This window comes from Lygodium microphyllum, chromosome 14, assembly GCF_053477565.2.
Source record: "Lygodium microphyllum isolate KBCC chromosome 14, Lygodium_microphyllum_v1.1.10, whole genome shotgun sequence".
Classification (NCBI taxonomy): domain Eukaryota; kingdom Viridiplantae; phylum Streptophyta; class Polypodiopsida; order Schizaeales; family Lygodiaceae; genus Lygodium; species Lygodium microphyllum.
The window spans coordinates 3,514,822-3,537,028 of record NC_141148.1 but is presented as its reverse complement, the minus strand read 5'-3'; the positions used below and the strand labels follow the sequence as shown (position 1 = coordinate 3,537,028).

General features: G+C 40.0%; 1 protein-coding gene across 5 annotated transcripts; it reads left to right on the top strand.

The window, feature by feature from the left end:
- The first annotated feature begins 889 nt into the window (after positions 1–889).
- LOC148025266 (uncharacterized) lies at positions 890–2,581 on the top strand. 5 transcript variants are annotated; one of them, XM_087692266.1, is made up of 4 exons: positions 890–1,128; positions 1,281–1,341; positions 1,470–1,810; positions 2,001–2,581. In XM_087692266.1, exons 3-4 carry the CDS (start codon positions 1,577–1,579, stop codon positions 2,094–2,096), a joined length of 330 nt encoding a protein of 109 aa, XP_087548392.1. In that variant the 5' UTR covers positions 890–1,128; positions 1,281–1,341; positions 1,470–1,576; the 3' UTR covers positions 2,097–2,581. The 5 variants fall into 5 exon arrangements, with proteins under 5 accessions (XP_087548392.1, XP_087548390.1, XP_087548389.1 ...); XM_087692264.1 differs by having other exon boundaries at positions 1,281–1,376; XM_087692263.1 differs by having other exon boundaries at positions 1,281–1,810; positions 2,001–2,104; positions 2,221–2,581.
- The last annotated feature ends 19,626 nt before the right edge of the window (positions 2,582–22,207 follow it).

Sequence of the window (22,207 nt, the reverse complement as noted above, 5' to 3'; positions counted from 1 at the left end):
AAAGGGAAGAGGAAGAGAAAATGAGATATTACACTTGAGAAAGAGAGGAGGGGAAGGGGTTTTGATTAAAGAAACGAGGTTTGGAAAAGGGAGTAGGTTCGGGAAGCCCTCTAGAGGTTTGAGGCTTTCCGAACCTATAGCTAAAATAATAAGATAAGATGCATTGTCAAAATTTTTTTAAGGATAAAATATTTTTCCATCCAATGGAGGAAAATAAGACGTTCAAATGTGACTGGGCTTTAGGGGGGAAAAACATAGCATTAACTGGATATTTTAAAAAAAAGTCTGGTCTTCATAAGATCAAACTTGAATTTCAACCGGTTCTTAGGAAAGCTAGCTTGGAAAAATACACTAAAGGACGGTTTTAACTTTCCGTGAACACTGAGAGTCGATGAATATATTACCAGGGTTCCAGACTCTAGTTATGGGGAAGAGAGGAAATCGCTGGGGCCCAGTTGGTTTTTAGAGGCGATGGTGACTTTAATTTGGTCTTTTTGTGTTCTTTTTTTTTGGGGGGGGGGGGGGGGGAGGCGGGGCCGGGGGGAGGCGGCAAAGCCAAGGGACAACATCATGAATCATGATTGTAACTGGGAAATGAAGCAGCGGCCATCGCAAGCAAGGCAAGGCGAAAAGGCAAGGAAAGGAAAAGGGCGGGGGAGGCGGTACCCGGGCCCGGGGCGGTAAACAATTTAAAGGCCGCCAACGCAAAGCAAAAGCTTCTACGTTAAAAAACCAGCACTGCTGCGCCCTCGTGGGACGGCTGGCGAATCCCACGTGGTTTCCACCCCCCAAAAAATATTCCCCCCACCCTATTTCTTATCTTGTTTTATTTTCGTAAACTTTAAAAAACTATTTTTTGGTTTTTTAAATCCCCTTCTCGCGGCTGAAATCTTTGTCTGGTATAAAACCTCCTTACCTGCACCGTCCCACTCCGCTGCCGATGGAGAGGAACGGGAAACCCTAAACCACAAACACACACACACGCGCACACGCTCGCACTCGCCATAGCCTGAGCTTGCCGTACGGCCATAGCCTCGCTATAGCCTCAACAGCTTACCATACGGCCATAGCCTGCGTCGCTCTTGGCTGTTTCCAGGAACAATCATAGCCATCGCTGGACCTTTCGCGGTAAGCTTTCATCTGATGATTCCCTCTAGGCTCTCACATCATTCCCTCCCCCCTGTCGTCCTTCCTGTGACCTGCATATTAGCTCATTTTGCTGTAACCTTTTAATCTCCATGACATAATCTCAAGCTCCTGTTTGTGCCTTCTTCCCATAGGTGGTCTTGCAATGAGCCTTTGAACGCCATCAAATACTTCTCAGCATCAAGCACGACTCCTGTTTGTCTTCTATTGTTGCAATTGCTATTTTTGCAGTAAAGTTTTGACTATTATGCCAGCTTCTTTAAGCAGCGCAGCTTCAATTTGCCATCTGATTTAATCTTTTGACCGCTTTTGCATATCCGCAGCATCGTTAACCATGTATCATTTTACACAATGCATCTAGAGACCACCTGTTGGCCAAAGCTTCCCTGGAATTTTCTGCCATCTTCTTCTTGTTCTTGTTGCCCTTATCATGGGAAACAGCGGGAACAACAACCCCTTCAACGCTCACAACGAACTGAGTACGCTCTCTGCCACCATCTCTGTCAGGTTTTGTAATTCTGATGCCTTCGTTACCATCTCTGTCCCCAAGCGGAAAGGCCTTTGGCCTGCCATCCTGCTGGTTTTCCAGCAAATCGACTTCCAGGTCATGAATGCCACTCTCTCTACAAGCGCCGACGCAGATTTTCATTGTATACAAGCACAGGTTAGGCTTCTCTGTCGCTTAATCTCCGGGATTAGACCAACGAAATGAAAAGCTAATTAGTATCTCTATTGCCACACTTTCTCCCTTGATTGTTTTACAACTTCCATCTCCTTAAATGCTAATTTCCTCTTCCTATTTCCGATAGTGTTCTTATTCCAAACGTTTTTCTGATCTAAGCATTCCATTGCAGATTCCAGATGATACTGAAATCGACAGGGAAGATTTGCAAAAGAGACTCGAAGATTTAATATTGGCAGAACTGGGAATTCGAGCCTGCAGAGCTTAAGATGCAAGGTTAACACTCCATGATTGAAACTTCTGTATTATATTTTGCCAGAGGAAAGTCGAAAGACTCTTCAGATGACATGCAACACTTTATCGATTGTAACACAGTAATGATGTGTTGTCAGAAAAGCTTGCACCCTCTGCTACGGAAGTAAGCGTCAGGTTCCTAAGCTCGAGTTTCCTCAACTTAACTATCCGAATAGGCTACTGCGGTCAGAATTACTGATGGCGAGACCTTTTCGTTTTAGCTTTACATTTTTGGTCAAAGGAATTGGGCGCTGATGGAGATGAGATGCTTGTGATTCTTCACAGAAAACGCCCTCCAGTAGTATGTATTTCTTACGGTCAGAGTTCTCAAGAAGTCTTGGCACAGATTTTCACTTGCCTTTATCTGAATTTCGGTACATGAAAACTGGCTAAAGATGTCATGATTAGTTGACGAAATCAAGAAGCAGCAATCCAATTCCTTGTTTTTCCACATTTCAATTGGTTTTGGGAGCAACATTGTTGGTGAACTGGGCCCGTCAGGGCACTACAAAAATAAGCGTGTTTTAAATCCTTCATCTTCCATTTCTCCAGTCGTTCCGGGTCGTGTTCACAGAAGGCTGTTCTTTGGTGTATTTTTCCTAGCTAGATTTTTAAAAGACTGGTTAAAATTCAAGTTTGTCTAAGCCTGGTTAAAAATCACGTCTATCCTTATGGAAATGGGCTTTTTTTTTCCACATTTAAGTTGTAAAACCATATAATGTTGTGCCCATGGGAAAAATTAATTTCGTGAACACACAGATGGTTCGGGAGCAAGATTCTCAATGGATTCTAGTCTCTACCTATCGAGCCACAATAATGTCATGGTAATTAATAAGTTATAATAGCTATAACCTTGAGTTTATCAATGTGTAAATAGGTACAATGATAAGTATCCTTAGGTATAAAATGAAGTTACGAATCCATGAGTAAGCTTCTTGGTAGAAGGTGGGCTTTTTGGTGGAAGGTGGTAGGAGCCAAGAGGGGATTTCCATGGCGTGTTAGGAAATCAAGCCGTGTTGTTTGGAAATGGTGCCTTCATTTTTCACATCCTTCCCATGTGGTTTTTCCATGGGGAATATCACCGTGGGCAACAAGCTTTGTGTATATATACCAAGAAATCAATGCAACTCACTAGTGAAATTTCTTCGTAAGAACTATATGCATTCAATGCGCTTAAGCAAGGATATGAAGTTTGTTTATGTGCAAGGAGTCATTTTGAACCTATATGGATAGGCTAGAGTGGAAAGAATAACGGAGACTCAAAAATCAAGAGGCATGCATATTTTCTAGAAGGTATTGTGGGATATGCCCCATTAGGGAGCATTGGGTACTCTTTTACTCATTTAAACATATCTTGGAAAATCCATTTTGTGGATTAGAGCCTTTGGTTGCGGAGCAATAAACAATTTTATTTTGGAATATGCCCCTTAATTAAGGGAGCACTTGTTAATTTTTCTCACTCAAACTTATCTTGGAAAATTCAATTTGTGGATTATAGCCTTTAGTTAGGGAGATTATTTAATTTTATTTTTCATAAATATTCTTGTATTTGTCAATATAATTTCATCTTTCATAAATATTCATATATTTGTCAATGCATATTGTCAAAGATAAAGGTTGAATGCTCACTTTGTTGATAGCTAATTAGGATTCATGAAACTCATGTAGTGGCCAAAAAGTAAGTGAACCATTGGAGACCTGTGAGAATGTTAAATGTGCACTACAAAATCGTGGCGAAAGCCATGGCTATTAGAATTAAGCAATTCATCATTAAGCTAGTTTAAGGGAGAATATACGACTGTGCTTGGCAAAAACATTCATGGTGCCATATTAGGCATTGTTTTTTGGATGGATTGGGCATTAGCTAGGGGAAAAAAAACTACTTTTATTGAAAATGGATTTTCAAAAAGCATACGATTGGGTTTGTTGGGTCTATGCTGTCTTAGAGAAAATTGGGCTAGGATCTATGTTTTATAGAATGGTGCATGCACTTTTTTCTAATGCTTTAGTCACAATCTCCATTAATGGCTTGCACTTGTTACGTATCCTTTGCTCTGCATCATTGATCAAGCTGTGGGAAATGGCAACATTAAACCTCTTCCTTGTCAAATGGTTAATTCTTATGTACCCAAATGTTTGCCAAAAGTAATGAAAATTCTAATGTCATTTTGGTGCATCAAAACTTGACCAATTCTTTCTATGAAGAACTTGTCTTTTTCTTAGGGTCCAATATAAGTAAGATGAAGTTGGATAGATACCTCTGTCTTGGAATGAGAATGATGACTAGATAATTGGATTAGAAATTTGTATTGTACTTAATAGCAAGACCATCCACCATCTCGATTGTCCATTTGGTGTTGATATCGCCCTTAAACAATGTTTTGACTAGTTTTATGAGAAAATGAGAAGCAAGATCTGTGGTGGATTGGGTCAACACTTGCGGTTGCTTTTCTCAAGACCTTGACTCCAGTGGTTGTCTTTGTAGTTATTACCCTTCCTTTCTCTTCTAGTCAATGGAAAAAGGTCGAGACACTTTGTAACTAGTGTTATGGAGCTATGGAGAAGGGAGATGGTAGCATGCTATTTCATGGGAACAAAGGGTTATCTTGATCTTTGAAGCAGGACTAGGTTTAGAAGCCATTTTGGAAAACTCCTTAAGGCTCTCTCTCACAATGCTGAAGATGGATGAAGGTTAGCATTGGTCAATTTAACTTTGACATTGGACATTATTTTTGGTGGTCAGGACAAGGTTAAGATCAGTGAATCTCAAGTAGCACAATAGCTTGTGAATGCATGGAAGAAAATCACTCCAAATCTTGTATGGAAGGGAGTTGAAAGAGGTAAAGCAAATTGCTCCATGTATCTCAATTTATGGCTCACTAGTTATGCCCATGAAGGTAGTTTTTTGCTTGTTGAGGAGAACACCACCTCGAGCTATAACTTTAACTTCAAAGGATTGAAGCGTTGGTATGATATGTGGGACAAAGGATGGATGTTTGCTCCAGGAAGGTCATATTTCTTACTAGCTAGGCCTAACATGTATTCCTTACGGTGTGCCACCTGTGTGGGTGTGAGGTCATCCTCTAAATATACCTTTTCCCCTTTTAGTGCTATCCTTTTAGAGAGGAAGACTTATCGGGATTCCAAGTTGGCGAATTTGAGAATGAGAGGTTTGCTTTTGGTGAGGTTTATAAATGGGGGATATTTATCTAGTTGGTCTACTACTTTGGGCTCGTTAAGGTAGTTCTTTGTTTGTAGGATAATAGGCAACCTTGTAGTGGACCTTGTCCCAAGATGTCCTTGGTACTTATTATTAACAACAATTGTAATTGTCCCTACTTTATTATTAGACTTCACTTCTCTAGCCATTAAGATTTATAAATGGGAGATATTTATCTAGTTGGTCTACTACTTTGGGCTCGTTAAGGTAGTTCTTTGTTTGTAGGATAATAGGCAACCTTGTAGTGGACCTTGTCCCAAGATGTGCATGTGATAGGCTGCTTGATACATCCCCTTTTAGAATGGATGGCCTAAGAAAAAGTAGCCAAGAATAGCACACCCCCCCCTCAAAAAACCCTACTCCATCCAATCCCCTCCCCTCCCCCCTCGAATAATATGGCACACCCCCTCGCTCTACCCAACCTCCCACAACAGGGCACCCCCCCCTTAAAAAACCTTGCTCCACCCATCCGCCCCACAACATGGCACACCCCTCCTAAAAAAACCCCACTCCACCTAACTCCCCCATGACGTGGCATCCCCTCACTCACAAAACCTCGCTCCACCCAACCCCCCCCACAACATGGCACACCCTCCCCTAAAAAAAACCTTGCTTCACCAACCCTCCTCCCCCCCCCCTCTCCTCCCTAAAAAAATCCCACTCCATCCAAATCCCCACGACATGGCACCCCCTCCCTCCCTTGCCTACAAAACCCTGCTCCACCCAACCCCCCACGACATGGCACACTCCCCCCATTGTCTCTCTTCCCTCCCCTTAGAAAACCCCTCTTGACACCCCCCCTCCCTCCCCAATACATGCACACCCTTTGGCTCCACCCAACCCCCTCACACATGGCACACCCCCCCTCAAAAAACCTTGCTCCACCCATCTTCCCACGACATGGCGCACCCTCCCCCTTAAAAAACCTCACTGCCCCCAATACCCCCACCACACGGCACCCCCTCACCCACAAAACTCCGCTCCACCCAACCCCCCCCCCCCCCCCCCCCCATGACATGGCACACCCCCCTTCAAAAAGCCCCGCTCCACCAACCCCCCCACGATATGGCATCCCGCCCTAAAAAACCCCCGCTCCACCCAACTCCCCCACGTCATGGTTCATCCCCCCCTTCCCCCTTTGTGCACAAAAACCCAATCCACTCAACATCTGTTTAAATGTTTGATCTAGAGCATGGCAGGAGCTATGGAGGTTGGAAGATGAAGATTAAATTCATGTTGACATAGACAATGAGTAGACAACTGTTACACAAGTGAATTAGGTTCCAAAATGGAAGCTTGGACTCATAAAGACAATCTTGTGTATTGGACTAACAATGACACTAACTGAATGAGGAAAGCATCATGATATTGTATTCATCATTCATGAAAGTGATAGTCAAGTATAATGCTTTATAGAAGTTGGGTCATTCCACTCTCCTCACTGTGCATATGGGATTTAGAACATCTCTTCCTGGAGCATACATCATTTGTCATTTCTCAACAACACCTCCACGATATGGCACACTCTCCCCCACTGTCTCTCTCCCCTCCCTTTGAAAACCCCGCTTCACACAACCCCCCCACGACATGGCACACCCCCCCTCCCTCCCCTCCCCCCTCTCCCCTCCTCAAAAAACCTCGCTCCACACAACCCCCTCCCCCACAGTATGGCACCCCCTCCTTAAAAAAGCCTGTTCCACCCAACCCCCCCCCCCCTCCCCCCCCCCAATGAAATAGCACACCCGCCCTAAAAAACCCTGCTTCACCCAAAACCCCCCTCCGTGACATGGCACACCCTCCCACTCCACCCAATCCCCCCCCCCTTTCCCACGACATGGCATATCCCCCCTAAAAAAATCTCACTCCACCCAAACCTTGCCCCTCCCCATGACATGGCACACCCTACCCCCCATCAAAAAACCTTGCTCCACTAACCCCCCCCTCCCCCCATGACATGGTACACCCCTCTCAAAAAACCTTGCTCCACCCAACTCCCCTGTGACATGGCACAACTCCCCACTCCACCCAATCCCCCCATGACATGGCACAACCCCCTCCACCCAATCCCCTCCACGACATGGCACACCCCCCCTCAAAAAACCTCACTTCATCCAACTCCCTCATGATATGACACCCCCTCTCCCCCACCAAAAAAACCTCACTCCACCCAATCCCCCTCCCCCCCCCCCCCCCCCCCCCCCTTCCCACGACATGGCATATCCCCCCTAAAAAAATCTCGCTCCACCCAAACCTTGCCCCTCCCCATGACATGGCACACCCTACCCCCCATCAAAAAACCTTGCTCCACTAACCCCCCCCCCCCCCCCATGACATGGTACATCCCTCTCAAAAAACCTTGCTCCACCCAACTCCCCTGTGACATGGCACCCCTCCCCTCCGCCCACAAAACCCTGCTCCACCCAACCCCCCATGACATGGCACATCCCCCCTCCTTAGAAAACCCTGCTCCACCCAACCCCCTCACAATAGGCACAGTCTCCCCCCCTCCCTGTCCACAAAACCCCGCTCCACCCAACACCTCACGACATGGCACACTCCCCCCACCATCTCTCTCCCCTCCCCTTAAAAAACCATGCTCCACCCACCCTCACAATAGGCACAGTCCCCCCCCTCCCTGCCCACAAAACCCCGCTCCACCCAACCCCCCACGACATGGCACACTCCCCCCATCATCTCTCTCCCCTCCCCTCACAAAACCCTGCTCCACCCAACCCCCCCACTACATGGCACACCCCCCTCAAAAAACCCCGTTCCACCCAACCCCTCCCCCCATGATATGGCATACCCCCTCTCAAAAACCTCTGTTCCACCCAACCCCCCCACAACATGGCATGCCCTCCCTCCTCAAAAAACCCCACTCCCCCCCCCTTGGCACACCCTCCCTTAAAAAACCCGCTCCACCAAACTCCCCCATGACATGGCACACCCCCCTCCAAAACCTTGCTCCATCGAACCCAAATCCCCTACATGACACATAATCCTCCTCCTAAAAAAACCCCACTCCACGCAACCCCCTCTTACGATATGGCAAGCGATGCATTTAATTTACCTTCGATTAGAATTTAAAAAAACTTATGGGACACTTTGCAATGGAAGTTCAAGAATCATGGATATGAAGGGCCATGAAAGCAGAAAGGGCTAGGACAATGAGGGGTAGAATACTCAAATGAATTGATGAAAGCAGGTGAGAATGAAAAATGAAGAAGAGTTATTTAACATTATGTCAACAGTCCCTTTAAGTAGGCATAGACCACATAGAGGCATGATTACCAAAAAATGTGAAGAGGTAAACATCAAAAGTAACAAACAAAATAACATTTATTTACCTTTGTTGAAAAGTTTTAACAATAATGAAAATTTTCTAGATTTCTAAATGTGCATGTATAAGTTTTGCACTTTTCCATTAAAACATGTGAATTATGATTAGCAATGGGAAGAGAACTCTTATTTATAGATTTAAGGGATTTCAAGTTCAATTGCATTATCATGTATTTCCTTTTGCTATTTTTATATATCAATCCATATTTATTTAGTAAGAATGTGCAATGTTGACAATAATATTGATGTCAAGTTTGTTGAGCATTTTGTCATGTAGATTTTGGGGTAAAAAATTGCTAGGGTGTTAATATTATAGGCCTAGATTTAAGTGTGAATGTGATGTGGAGGAGAATCTTTATCGAGACTAATGTGACCATATTAGGTGCCAATGAAAAAAATAACTAGACTATAGGTATATAAAAGAAGTTAACAAACAATTTAATCATGTACATTAACATGATCAAGTTGAGACTCACTTGAATTAGTAGTAATGATTTGAAGTTTCAAAAACAAGGATTAGAATGGAAGTATCTTGAATAAGAAAACTAATCACTCTACTCTCAAGTAAATTTGTAGATTTAAGATCAACACTTAAGAACATTGAGGTTTTTGCCAAAATCTCAAGGTTTATAAAAGGCTAACATGAAAGGCCTTGCAAAATTTAAGGAAAAATACTCAGAAATGATTTATGTTTATTGTTTTTGTTTAGGCCCAAAAATGGTATTGTGAACACTTAACAAGAATTATAACTAATGCTAAAAACTAACAAGGAGAATAAAGTGGTGTGGTAATAGCTAATAACTAAGGCTAATAACTAATGATAATGTTTAGGTTAATAAAGTGGTATACTATTATCATAGCAAAATAATCCTAAAGTTTCATACCCCCTAAGGTAAAGTCGTAGGCAAGTACTTTGATGAGAAACAATTCCAAATGACCCTTTATGCTAATTGTCCCATAAGCTTTGTTTTTATTAGATTTTCGAAATCATGTTGTGTACTTTGAAAGTGATTGCAATAGAATGTCATATTGTAGAATTCAAAAATCATGTGTATGTACTATGAAAGTGGTTGCATTGGAATCATCGTATTTTGAAAATTCGAATCATTATCTATTTGCCAAATGTATACACAACCATAATTGTTTCAATTCCAAAACCATGTCTGTGTACTATAAAAGTGATTGCATTGGAATCATTGTATTGTCCATATCAAACCATCAATTGTTTGGAGAATTTATATGCAAGAACTTCTATTGCAGGACTTATCATAAAGGTGAAGGATTTACCTTGCAAGGGACAAAAGAAAATAAGTAAAGGCAAATGCAAATTCCTCGCAATAATGCATTAAAAGCTCAATGCAATCACTTTCATAGTACACAAACACGATTTTGGAATTGAAATACTTGTGGTCGTGAGAATTATGCCCAGACAAATGCTAAGTGAAATCAACATATTGGCCATTTTTAGCAAGATGGGCATTTCACAAAACAAATAATGCCTTAGAATTTGGGATAGAGTCTAACAAGTAAACTTGTCAAGTTTAACAAAAGAACATCCTAAAATAAGATTATGGGCATTTTCATCAAATAGATAATATCTTAGAATTTGGGATAAGAGTTTCAAAAAGTAAACCCGTCAAATTTAACAAATGGACATCATGAGATTAAGTTTTATTCTAGTAGGTGAATGGTAATATGTATACTAGCTCCCTTGGAGTTTGCTCATTAGGTTATATAATATAATTTAGTTTAGCAATTTGTGTCACAAGTAGATGTTCACACATGCATGTGATAGTCTATGTTTGTTTGTGAATACAATGTCTCTATATTTATCTATGTATAGAGATACATGTATCCACACATGTAATATACGCACGCATATGCATATATAGATACACATATGTACATCTATAAATTTGGAGCTATTTTATGTGTTCAAACTTATTTAACCATGAATGTGTAGGCAATATAATTACATGTAAGTACTCAAGTGTACATGCATGGTTATGTGCGCTACTAAAGTTCAAACTGCATGAAATTTACAAAGATTTTCCTAACTAAGTGTTTATAGATGCAAAATGTTAAATCTATGAATATATTTAGGAGAAATTCAATCTAGGATTATATGTCCATAGGAATAGAAGGACAACAAGGCTCTATGAGAGAGAGAGAGAGAGAGAGAGAGAGAGAGAGAGAGAGAGAGAGAGAGAGAGAGAGAGAGAGAGAGAGAGAGAGAGAGAGAGAGAGAGAGAGAGAGAGAGAGAGAGAGAGAGAGAGAGAGAGAGAGATTTGGACCCTAAAGCAGTGTTGATGAGAGAGAGGATACTCAAAATGTTTAAAAGGTTTGAAGATTATCATTACAAATTCTTCAAGTATTCTTCGATTATGATTTTTGAAACTAACAAACCAATGTCAACTACAAGTTTAGCATACAATCAATTATGAAGAGAGAGAGGGGGAGGCGCTTCCAAAATATATTCTCAAATTTCAAGGAAATGCTTTACATGACCATTCTTGAGCACTACACTTTAGCACATTTCACATGGTATTATGAAAATGGAGTGGGATTTGTATCCTAAGCCACACTTATTGTAGTAAGCAATTGATTACATGGGCTGAATCTTATCACATTAATTTCTCATCCTCCAAAACTCTATACTATTTAGAATTTGATATGGTTTTAAATTAGAATAATATGGACAACTCAAGCTCACTAAAACTTCATAAAGTTATTGATGTCCTGTAAATAGCTCTAGGTGTCTTTCTTTGTAGCTAGAGGGCATACAATCCTAGTGGTTGGAGCAATTTATCTAAAAGGAAGCTCAAGGGTTCAATCATAAATATGTTAGCATGTCACATGGGCTTTAAAAAAAATATTTTTCACACACACACACACACACACACACACACACACACACACACACACACACACACACACACACACACACACACACACACACACACACACACACACACACACACACACACACACACACACACACACATTACATACAAAAGGGTTCCATATAAAGGATCTATTGATAGGTTGAATAGAAAAGAGATATATTTTATTTGGTAAAAATTCACAAATAAAGGTATTTTTAAATAGGCCCTGAACGCACGTGATATAGAGGATTTGCATATAGTGAATCCCCTAAGGGGGGAAGGGGATTACCATAACCCCTACCTTTCCCCTACTAGAACTCCCTCAAAAGGGAGTGGTAGCTAGATACTAGTAGGGTGAAGTCATCCTTGTTTTCGGATTGTTCACATGATGTTGGTAATTGTGAAGGCTTCTTTTTTCATGGAATTGATAGAACCAATTAAGTTTCCTTTTAAAAACTTTTTTCAACTATGAACATTTGTTATGGAGACTATTGTTAAATTTATCTATCATCTTCTACCTTTCCTTCCAACAAATGTGATTGTGGTGGAAGAGGGTTCTTTTGCCCTTGCTCACCTTGGGGCAACTTGGCCCTAATTTGGCATTGTCCATGTTTAAAAGTCATAATGAAGAATCCAATGTTCTATATTTTCCTAAAGGTATTTATGTTTAGATAAAAGAGGACTTTGCCTTTCTCATATAATTATGCTTAACCAATATAGTAAGCTCAATATGCAAGAAGATTGCTACCTAATAATTGGTAGTTCTTGTTATAAGTGTCTCCACATTATTTCTTTGACCTAAAAATGCCAAAAAATGATTATTTAATTACTTATATTCATACAATGTCAATATGCAATTAAGAAAAATAAAAAAAGACACGGTGAGGCATTTTTAGCACTAGTTAAACAACATATTACAAGTGGGTGCAACCAATTAAATTTGACATAACATGATAAAACTTGGACCTCCCATTTACTCCAATTCTTGGGTATTGATCTCATATGTGAGCAAGAGACCTAATTCTCACCATCCAAAGGTGACATGTACTAATGTTGCATATACTCTTGATATCTAACCTCTATATATTTGGAACACTCATATCAACGTAAATGTAATTAGATGCTCTCTTTCTAACGTTGGGCTTCTAGAATTGTATCCTTTATAGTTGGAGGTCAAAAAATCTCTCGTAGTTTTAAGTGATAGGAAAAGTAGGATAACATTGGCAAATAAGAGTAGCCATTGGACCAAGTAGTAGAATAGATAGACATGGAAAAAGTGGTTGTTAAGTCCTTTTATATATAAACATAAGCAAATTCTATATAGTAAATTAACATCAAGTTTACATTCGTAAATTATTATTAGTGGAAAACACCTTCAATTCAAAAACTTATGTTGGTGAAAATATAAGTGACTCAAACAAAATCATAATGATGAACAAAATATTCACAAACTATTATAGTAGTAAAAAAGATGTTTTAATACTTTTTTCATTGTATACAATCTTGATGGTGCATTTGACTACATAGTCTTTCTCACCAAGCAAAAATTTTAATACACGTGGTGACTTTACTTAAGGAAAATAGTACATAGACTTGTTCGTGAGTAAAACCTTGATTTTTAGATGCAATCCCAAATAAGATAGTAATGTCCCTTGTGATTCTTATTTGTCATTTCAAATTCTAAATGAATAGGTAAAGAAAAGAAAGTTGTTATTTAGTTGGACTGAAAGTGATTTTTGGAATGAAACTCTATCCCCATCTATAGTTTCATGTTATTTTCTCTTTCTCAATGACCTTCTTATGAAATGCCTTGCATATAAGCTTGGTATCATTGCGAAACCTTTAGAGGATTCAAAAATTTTAGCAACATTATTGGACAATTTATCTTTAGCATCAAGAAATGTGAGAAATACCTCCACCAAGGTCAAGAGTCTTGATGCACACAAGAGCTCAAGCATGCAGTATGAGATTGGTAAATATGACCCCTTTGTAGTGGTTCCTATCTCTCATGTAGTTGCTTGTACTCCTACCTTCAAGTTGTCTACATATTCCTTATGCATGTGTAACACAAAGAAAAGAGAGAGTTTGTTGAATGCATTATGAGAAATCATCTCAAATATACCTATGCTTGTTTTAGTCAAATTGCTATATGATGCAACAGTAGTGGCTAATGATTTTTCACACCCACTCTCAATGCTCTATTAAATCTGTAGCCCATTCTTCAATCCATTACTCATGAAGAAGGAAAAGGAAAGAGCGAAAAGAAGAAGAAGAGAAAAGAGACCACAAGAAGCGGGAAGAGGATAGAACAAGTCTCTCTCTCTCTCTCTCTCTCTCTCTCTCTCTCTCTCTCTCTCTCTCTCTCTCTCTCTCTCTCTCTCTCTCTCTCTCTCTCTCCCTCTCTCTCATGGCTATGAAGGATCGAGGAGAAGAATATAAGAAACTAGTTGTCTAGAAGAATGAGTTGTTTCCATTACTCCGATTTTAAATACCCTATACTTTTATGGGTGAATGGCCATGTCCATTTTCTCTAAAATCTACATCTTTTTAAGACCCATGAGTATTCACAACTTCTCTAGGTATTAACCCTTAAAAGAGAAGCCAAGTGCCAAAATCCAAATTGGAAGAAAATAACCATTTGAGGCACTATCTATTCACAATGCACAACTTATAATATTTTTAATAGAAGAAATGAATATTAATGTTGCAAATATTTATGTAAGAGTCAGGCTCATTTCTATGCAAATTGTAAAGTTTCACGATGATACTATAGGAGAATCCATTCGCTTTAGATGGGTTGGGTTTCATTAACCTAGGAATATGCATGAAAGACTGACCAAGGAGCCTTAAAAGGAGGATAGAGTACCCAACGTTGAGTGGAAGCACTAAATTTGATGTATAAAAGCAAGTGAATGGAAGATCTCATTCTAATGTATGCCATGTTGTGAGTCCAAGCTCTCTTCATCCTTTGCTTCTTGCTTCTCAATTGCCATTGAGAGAGAGAGAGAGAGAGAGAGAGAGAGAGAGAGAGAGAGAGAGAGAGAGAGAGAGAGAGAGAGAGAGAGAGAGAGAGTGAGTGAGTGAGTGAGTGAGTGAGTGGGTGGTGCGCAGATCGGACGCAGGTAGCTCACGTAGTGAATTCCCAAAGGTCCCCAAGAACAAAGCACTCTACTTTTTAGCACAAAGACCAATGTAAAAACAAGCACGACATGAGACAAGAGACAAATTGGGTTGAATCTCCCCCATGCCTTGTGTGAGCGCTTCACAAAGCATGTATTTAATATATATTTCCAATCTTTTTGCTCAAAAATAGCCCAATTACAAAAATATGACAAGCTTTTAGCTTTTGAGTTTGCTTTCTACCAAAAATAGGAAAATAAAGCTAATGGACGGTGCCCAAAGAGTCTGGCACGCCCAATCTCAATGTCCAAATAAAAATAACATATCCAGGCGCATAAGCGCATACAAAATAATAATAAATAGTCGATGTCTCTATAGACATAATCAAAATATAGGCGTGGCGCCTATCAAAATATAGTCGAAAGGTCGAAAACCCGCTAGACTCCAATGCTTTCCTCCGCCACTGCTGCTATCTCTACACATCAACTGAAGCATTCACAATCGTTAGTAAAATAACACAATTAAACCGACAAAAGTGAATACCTAGCAGTCTTCAGCTACATAAATAAATCAACTGGTTAGAAATAAATCCTAACCTTAATTTATTACGAGTGCGCACTCTAAACTCATAAACGTTTATTAATTTAATATGCATTTTGCGGAATCACCCGCTATGGAATCACCCATGTACACACTAAATTAATGAAACGCCCGAAAAGGACAGGCGTCCCCATCAACTTCTCGCACAAAGAATCATCTTTGCGTATGAGCCCCGGTCATCTAAGTTTACGGAATCCACCGTAAAACCTCACGGAATCCACCGTGGAATATGCCTCCTGGCATCATACCCCCGGGGTGGGATAGCAATTGACCTCAATTGCTATTAGCTCAATGTGGAGCTAACAGAGTGGGGAAAGCATTTAGGTCTCTAGCGTGCATCCATTGTGCTTCTTCTACAGGATGGTTCTTAAATTTCACTAGATATCTAGAGTACCTTCGGCCAGTTCTAGTGGTCATGTAGTCAGTGTCTATGATGGCTTCTGGTTCAAGGATTTCAGTCTCTTCTTCTAGTAAAGGTGGGTTTTCATAGACAGGGTGGATAGGTAATTGTCCTCTAAATGGTCTCAATAAACTAATATGAAATGTATTATGAATTTTCCAATGAGATGGGAGTTCTAACTTGAATGCATTGTCATTAATCTTGTGAATGATTCTAAATGGTCCGTAGAATCTAGGGGCTAATTTAACAACTGGATGTCTATCTACACTTTGCAGTCTACGCTTTTCTATTCTAAGCCAAACATAATCATCAACTTTGAAATTCATGGCTTGTCTTTTCTTGTTGGCTTGTTTGGTATATGATTGTTGGGCTTTAGCAATCATATCCTTGACCTCATCAAAAATAGTGTTATGCATAACAGCAATATCATCAGCAGTCTGTATTCTATTAGACAAAGATGCAACAGGTGTAGATAATCTATATCCATAAATAACTTCAAAAGGTGCTTTCTTTGTAGATGTGTGAGGTGTATTATTGTAAGCAAACTGTAATAAATGCAAATGAGTATCCCATGTTTGAGGTTTAGAGATAGTGTATGCACGTAAAAGATCTAAAATAGTGCTATTTGTGGCTTCTGTTTGTCCATTTGTTTCTGGATGAAATGCAGATGAGAAATCAATCTTTGTGCCTAGATTTGCAAACAGTGTAATCCAGAAATTATTACAAAATCTAGAATCTCTATCTGAAATAATCACTTTCGGTAATCCATGGTTAGTAAAAACAGTTTTCAAAAATAACTGTGCTGCTTGTGATGCTGTTAAAGTTTTCTTACATGCAATGAAATATGCTTGCTTACTAAATCTATCTACAATTGTCCAAATCATGTCATGGTTAGATTTAGCATTTGGTAAGCCAGTAATGAAATCCATAGATATATGTTCCCAAGGTTTAGATGGAATAGATAAAGGCATTAATAGTCCATACTGTTTACCATGATGTCTCTTTATTCTTTGACAAATCAGACATTCAGAAACAAAATTAGACACATCTGCATCCATATGCGGCCAATAAAAATCTTCAGTTAACATGCGTAATGTAGAAATGATACCTCTATGACCTTGATATGGGGGACAATGAATTTCATTTAAAACAAAAGATCGGAATGGAAAAGTAACACAGAGTCTCTTTTCAAAGAACATGAATCCATCATTATATGACAATGAATCAACAGGAATGAAATTATTTTGAACTAATTTTTGCCAATCAGAATGAAAAGTAATATCCTGGTGATATGTGTCTTTCATAGCAATCAAAGAATCAAAAGATATGATAGAAATGTTATGAATTGTAGGTCTTCTACTTAATGCATCGGCAACTACATTTTCTTTTCCAGGTTGGTATTGAATGATAGGATGGAAACTTTGAATGAATGAAGCCCATTTGATATGGCGGTCAGAAATTTGGGGTTGGCTAAGTAAATGTCTAATGCTTTGCTGGTCGGTCTTTATCATGAATTCTGAACCCATTAAATAATGCTTCCATTGTTTCAATGCTTGGACAACTGCTAAAAGTTCTTTGTCATAAGTGGAATATTTGAGCTCAGAGGGTTTCAGTTTAGAACTAGAATATGCTATTGGATGGTTGTCTTGCATAAGCACAGCTCCTATTCCTGATCCGCTAGCATCGGTCACAACTAGAAAGAATGGTCTATTAAAGTCAGGTAATTGTAGGACAGGGGCATTGGTCAATGCACGTTTAAGTAAATCAAAGGATTTCTGCTGGTTTTCAGTCCATTGATAAATAATACCTTTCTTAAGAAGTTTGGTCAGTGGTAAAGCAAGTAATGAGAAATTACGTACAAACTTCCTATAGAAACTAGCAAGACCAAGGAATGAGCGTAATTCATGTACATTTTTAGGAATAGGCCAATGCAATATTGCGTCAATTTTCTTAGGATCAACTTTTATTCCTTCTTCTGATACAATATGACCTAGATATTCTATTTCTGTCTTAAAGAATTCACTCTTGTCAGGATTTGCAAACAATTGATTTTCTTTCAGTAATTGAAAAACTAATGATAAATGCTCATAATGCTCTTTTTCACTTTGACTGAATACTAAAATATCATCAAAGAAAACAATCACACAATATTGATATTTTAGAAAAAATACGGTTCATCATTCTACTGAAGGTGGCAGGTGCATTAGTTAATCCGAATGGCATAACTAAGAATTCGTAATGGCCAAACTGTGTCCTGAATGCAGTCTTAAATATGTCGGATCTATCTAACCTCACCTGATGATATCCAGATTTAAGGTCAATTTTACTAAATATAGAAGATCCTTGCAGTTTGTCCATAAGGTCATCAACTCTAGGTATAGGATACCTATTCTTTACAGTGATCTTGTTTAATGCTCGGTAGTCAATACACATCCGATAAGTATTATTCTTTTTCTTGACTAGGAGCACAGGTGCACCGAATGGGGAACTGCTAGGTCGAATTAAACCTCTATTTAGTAATTCTTCTACTTGACTCTGGATTTCTTTTTGCTCTATTTGATTGTGCCTATATGGGGCTTTGCAAGGTGGTTGTGTGCCAGGTATTAGGTCAATCTTATGGTCTTCTGGACGTGATGGAGGTAAACCTGGTGGTAGATCTTCTGCAAAACAATCCTTAAAATATGCAAGAAATTCCTTATGCCTAGGGTGCATATGAGTTTCTTTTGCGTGCAATTCATTCACCCAAATGAGATATGATTTAGTATTCTTGCGTAGTGCACGTTTTGCTTGAGTATGCGAAAGCAGTGGAAACATATGAGATGCATGCATACCAAATAATGTAATAAATTTTCCTTGAAAATTTATATTCATTGTGTGCGTGGAATAATCTATATTAGGATTATGTTGGTGTCTCCATGGCATTCCTAGGATAATGTCGCTAGACTGTAATGGGACAACTAAGAAATTTCTTCTTTCAATATATGGACCAATTTGAATTTCTAAATTTTGAACTTCTTGTGTGCCATTGTACCTAGTACCTGAAAATGCAGCTTTTATGCGATAGTGCGTAGGTACTGTATGCAATTTCAATTCCTTTACCAATTTTGCTGAAATAAAATCATGCGTACTACCGTCATCATGCAATACAATTCTTTCTTTTCCATGCACCATACATTTCATAGTCAACAATGAATGTAAAGTAGGCATACCTGGTAAAGTGTCGGAAGTAGTAATAGGATCATCTTCTTCTTCAGTGAAGTCCGGCATATCCTCATGCTCGTCTTCGTCCATAGCTCCAAGGTAGTTGATATGTGCTGATGGCTTCTTTGAATGACAATTTGCTGCGAGATGGCCTGGCTGGTGGCACTTGTAGCATACGATAGGCTTGGCTTTGGTCACATTATTTGCAATGGCTGGGAGTCTGGGTATATTTGGATTTGCTTGTTGGATAGGCTTAGGATTTGGATTGACAGTGGATGGTAATGCGGGTGGTTTAGGCCAATTCTTGCGGAAAGATGGTGATGAAAAACGATCTGGATTAAACCTTCTGAAATTTGAATTGAATTGTTTAGATCCATAATTACCGTTTGCTTGGAATGGCTGTGGTCGTCGATCTCTTCCACGTAACTTATCTTCAGTGTCGTGAGCTAAGGAGATGGCATCTTCAAGGGTAGCAGGCTTGAACATATTCACCTCAGCGTAGTAATGTCCAAGAAGTCCAGACATGTACTTCCGCTTATGGGTCGTCTCTGGTACGTCTTCAAGCATGCGTAGCTGTAGAAGTGCATTCCAAAAACGCTCTGTATACTGTGGAATAGGCTCACGATCGCGTTGTTGCAGTAAATCCCATTGCTTGATTGCCTTCTCATGAAATTGCGGTGGAAGGAAATTTTGCATGAACTTCTTCTTAAAATCTTCCCATGTAGCAGGACATTCTATGCTCTTGCGGACGACAGTCCACCAAAGTGATGCTCTATCTATCAGATGATTAGTAACACACTTGATTTTATCTTTCTCAGGATAAGTTTCCTCATGGAAATAGTCATCAAACTGGCTAATGAATGATAAAACAGTCTTTCCTTCCCTTATGCCATTGAAAGTGCGAAACTTGAAACTTCGTTTACTTATCTTGGATTCCTTGCGAATGGTTTGTGCTTCAAGAGTGGCGTCGATGGTACGGCGTATCAAATCTTCAGCTTGAGGTTCTTCTTTGTCAGTGGACGCTCCTTGTAGCTTTGTCAATTGCGCTTGCAAGGCTTGCCTAGCTCTTCGCTCTTCGTCTAATTGCAACATGATAAGATCCAGCTTTTACTCCATGGTAGGCTCAGGTAGGTCGTCTTCAGCCATAGGATCATCCATATGTGGGGTAGTCATCCTGTAAAACTCAACAAACCTTTCTCACTCAAAATCAGTTAGCGGGATGAGCGTAGCTCAAATTTGGGGTTACAAGGCTATGTATTTTTGGGTATTTTCTTCTTCAATTTTCAGAAATTCTGAAATATTTCTGTCTCCGTTTGCTGAAAGTACTTCAACGAACTTGCAGATAGGTAAAACAGCTTGCTGCGAACAACTTTCCAGTTCAGAGTTTTTGCAAACGAACAAGTCTTCTAGGAGTTTCAAGCGTTAGTCAGTTCTGATTTAGTCTGACTTGCAGAGTTGCAGACTTAACAGACTTGCAGGGTTGTGAACTTGCTGAACTTAGCTGACTTGCAGGACTTGCAGTACTTGATTAGTGTCGACTTGCGAAACTTGTCTTCTGGAGTACGAGACCCGGAGTTTGGTGACTTCTCTGCCTTGTCTGACTTGAGAGTAGCTTAATGACTTAAGCTTAATAGTTTAAGCTTAAGCTAATAAGCTTAAGAAGGCGCCGTTTTTCTGATCGTGGGGGGGGGGGGGTCCGTTTTTTCCGCCGAAAATTTCGGGATGATCTCCTCTTGCCACGATTTGAAGATTTGAAGCTAATCAAGCTTCTCTAATACCCTTTAGCTTTATGATTAAGCTTTTGATTAATAGGATTAAGAGCTTTTCTCACAGTTTCATCACGACTTGTTCATGGAGTTGAGGGAGTGGTCCTCCGCCGACAGAGAGTGGTCCTTCGCGATCTGAGAGTGGAAACAGGGGTTCTTGATCGCCAGAAGTCTGCCTGTATCGACGGTTCGCGACGAGATTGACTGTAGAGGCCGTTTGTTCCTGGAGCTCCGCCTTCGCCCGAGATTGGTAGCGATTGGAAGCCCTTGATCTCTGCTCCGCTCTGATACCACTGGTGCGCAGATCGGACGCAGGTAGCTCACGTAGTGAATTCCCAAAGGTCCCCAAGAACAAAGCACTCTACTTTTTAGCACAAAGACCAATGTAAAAACAAGCACGACATGAGACAAGAGACAAATTGGGTTGAATCTCCCCCATGCCTTGTGTGAGCGCTTCACAAAGCATGTATTTAATATATATTTCCAATCTTTTTGCTCAAAAATAGCCCAATTACAAAAATATGACAAGCTTTTAGCTTTTGAGTTTGCTTTCTACCAAAAATAGGAAAATAAAGCTAATGGACGGTGCCCAAAGAGTCTGGCACGCCCAATCTCAATGTCCAAATAAAAATAACATATCCAGGCGCATAAGCGCATACAAAATAATAATAAATAGTCGATGTCTCTATAGACATAATCAAAATATAGGCGTGGCGCCTATCAAAATATAGTCGAAAGGTCGAAAACCCGCTAGACTCCAATGCTTTCCTCCGCCACTGCTGCTATCTCTACACATCAACTGAAGCATTCACAATCGTTAGTAAAATAACACAATTAAACCGACAAAAGTGAATACCTAGCAGTCTTCAGCTACATAAATAAATCAACTGGTTAGAAATAAATCCTAACCTTAATTTATTACGAGTGCGCACTCTAAACTCATAAACGTTTATTAATTTAATATGCATTTTGCGGAATCACCCGCTATGGAATCACCCATGTACACACTAAATTAATGAAACGCCCGAAAAGGACAGGCGTCCCCATCAACTTCTCGCACAAAGAATCATCTTTGCGTATGAGCCCCGGTCATCTAAGTTTACGGAATCCACCGTAAAACCTCACGGAATCCACCGTGGAATATGCCTCCTGGCATCAGTGGGGGCTTGGGCGGGGGGACAATGAAGTGAAGCATTCCATTGCATCCGTTTTTCTCTTATTCTCCTTTGGTTTTTGAAATACCTAAGTGTGGATGGAGGTTTAAGAGCATTGAGTCAAGGGGCTTAATTCAAAAAGGGCTACCACAAGGTTGTGAGACACCACTTCACTTCAAGTAAGGACTACAACAACAAAAAGGCGATGAAGAGGTGCGGCTACTACAATCTTGTAAACTATTGAACTTCATCTTGCATGGTTTTTGTGAGAAGAGCATGCGATGGTTTTGAGTTGGAGAGTGAGTAACTAGGTGAGAGAGTCTATCAGAGTTGGTCAATATTTCCAAAACATGCATGGTTAGGTTAGGAATTTATGTGTGCTTTATTTGATTTATTAAT

Excerpts from the sequence above, each read along its gene's own strand:
- LOC148025266 (XM_087692266.1), top strand. The coding sequence starts at position 1,577 with ATGGGAAACAGCGGGAACAACAACCCCTTCAACGCTCACAACGAACTG. Across the intron at positions 1,811-2,000 it reads TTCATTGTATACAAGCACAG|ATTCCAGATGATACTGAAAT; the intron begins GTTAGGCTTCTC and ends ATTCCATTGCAG.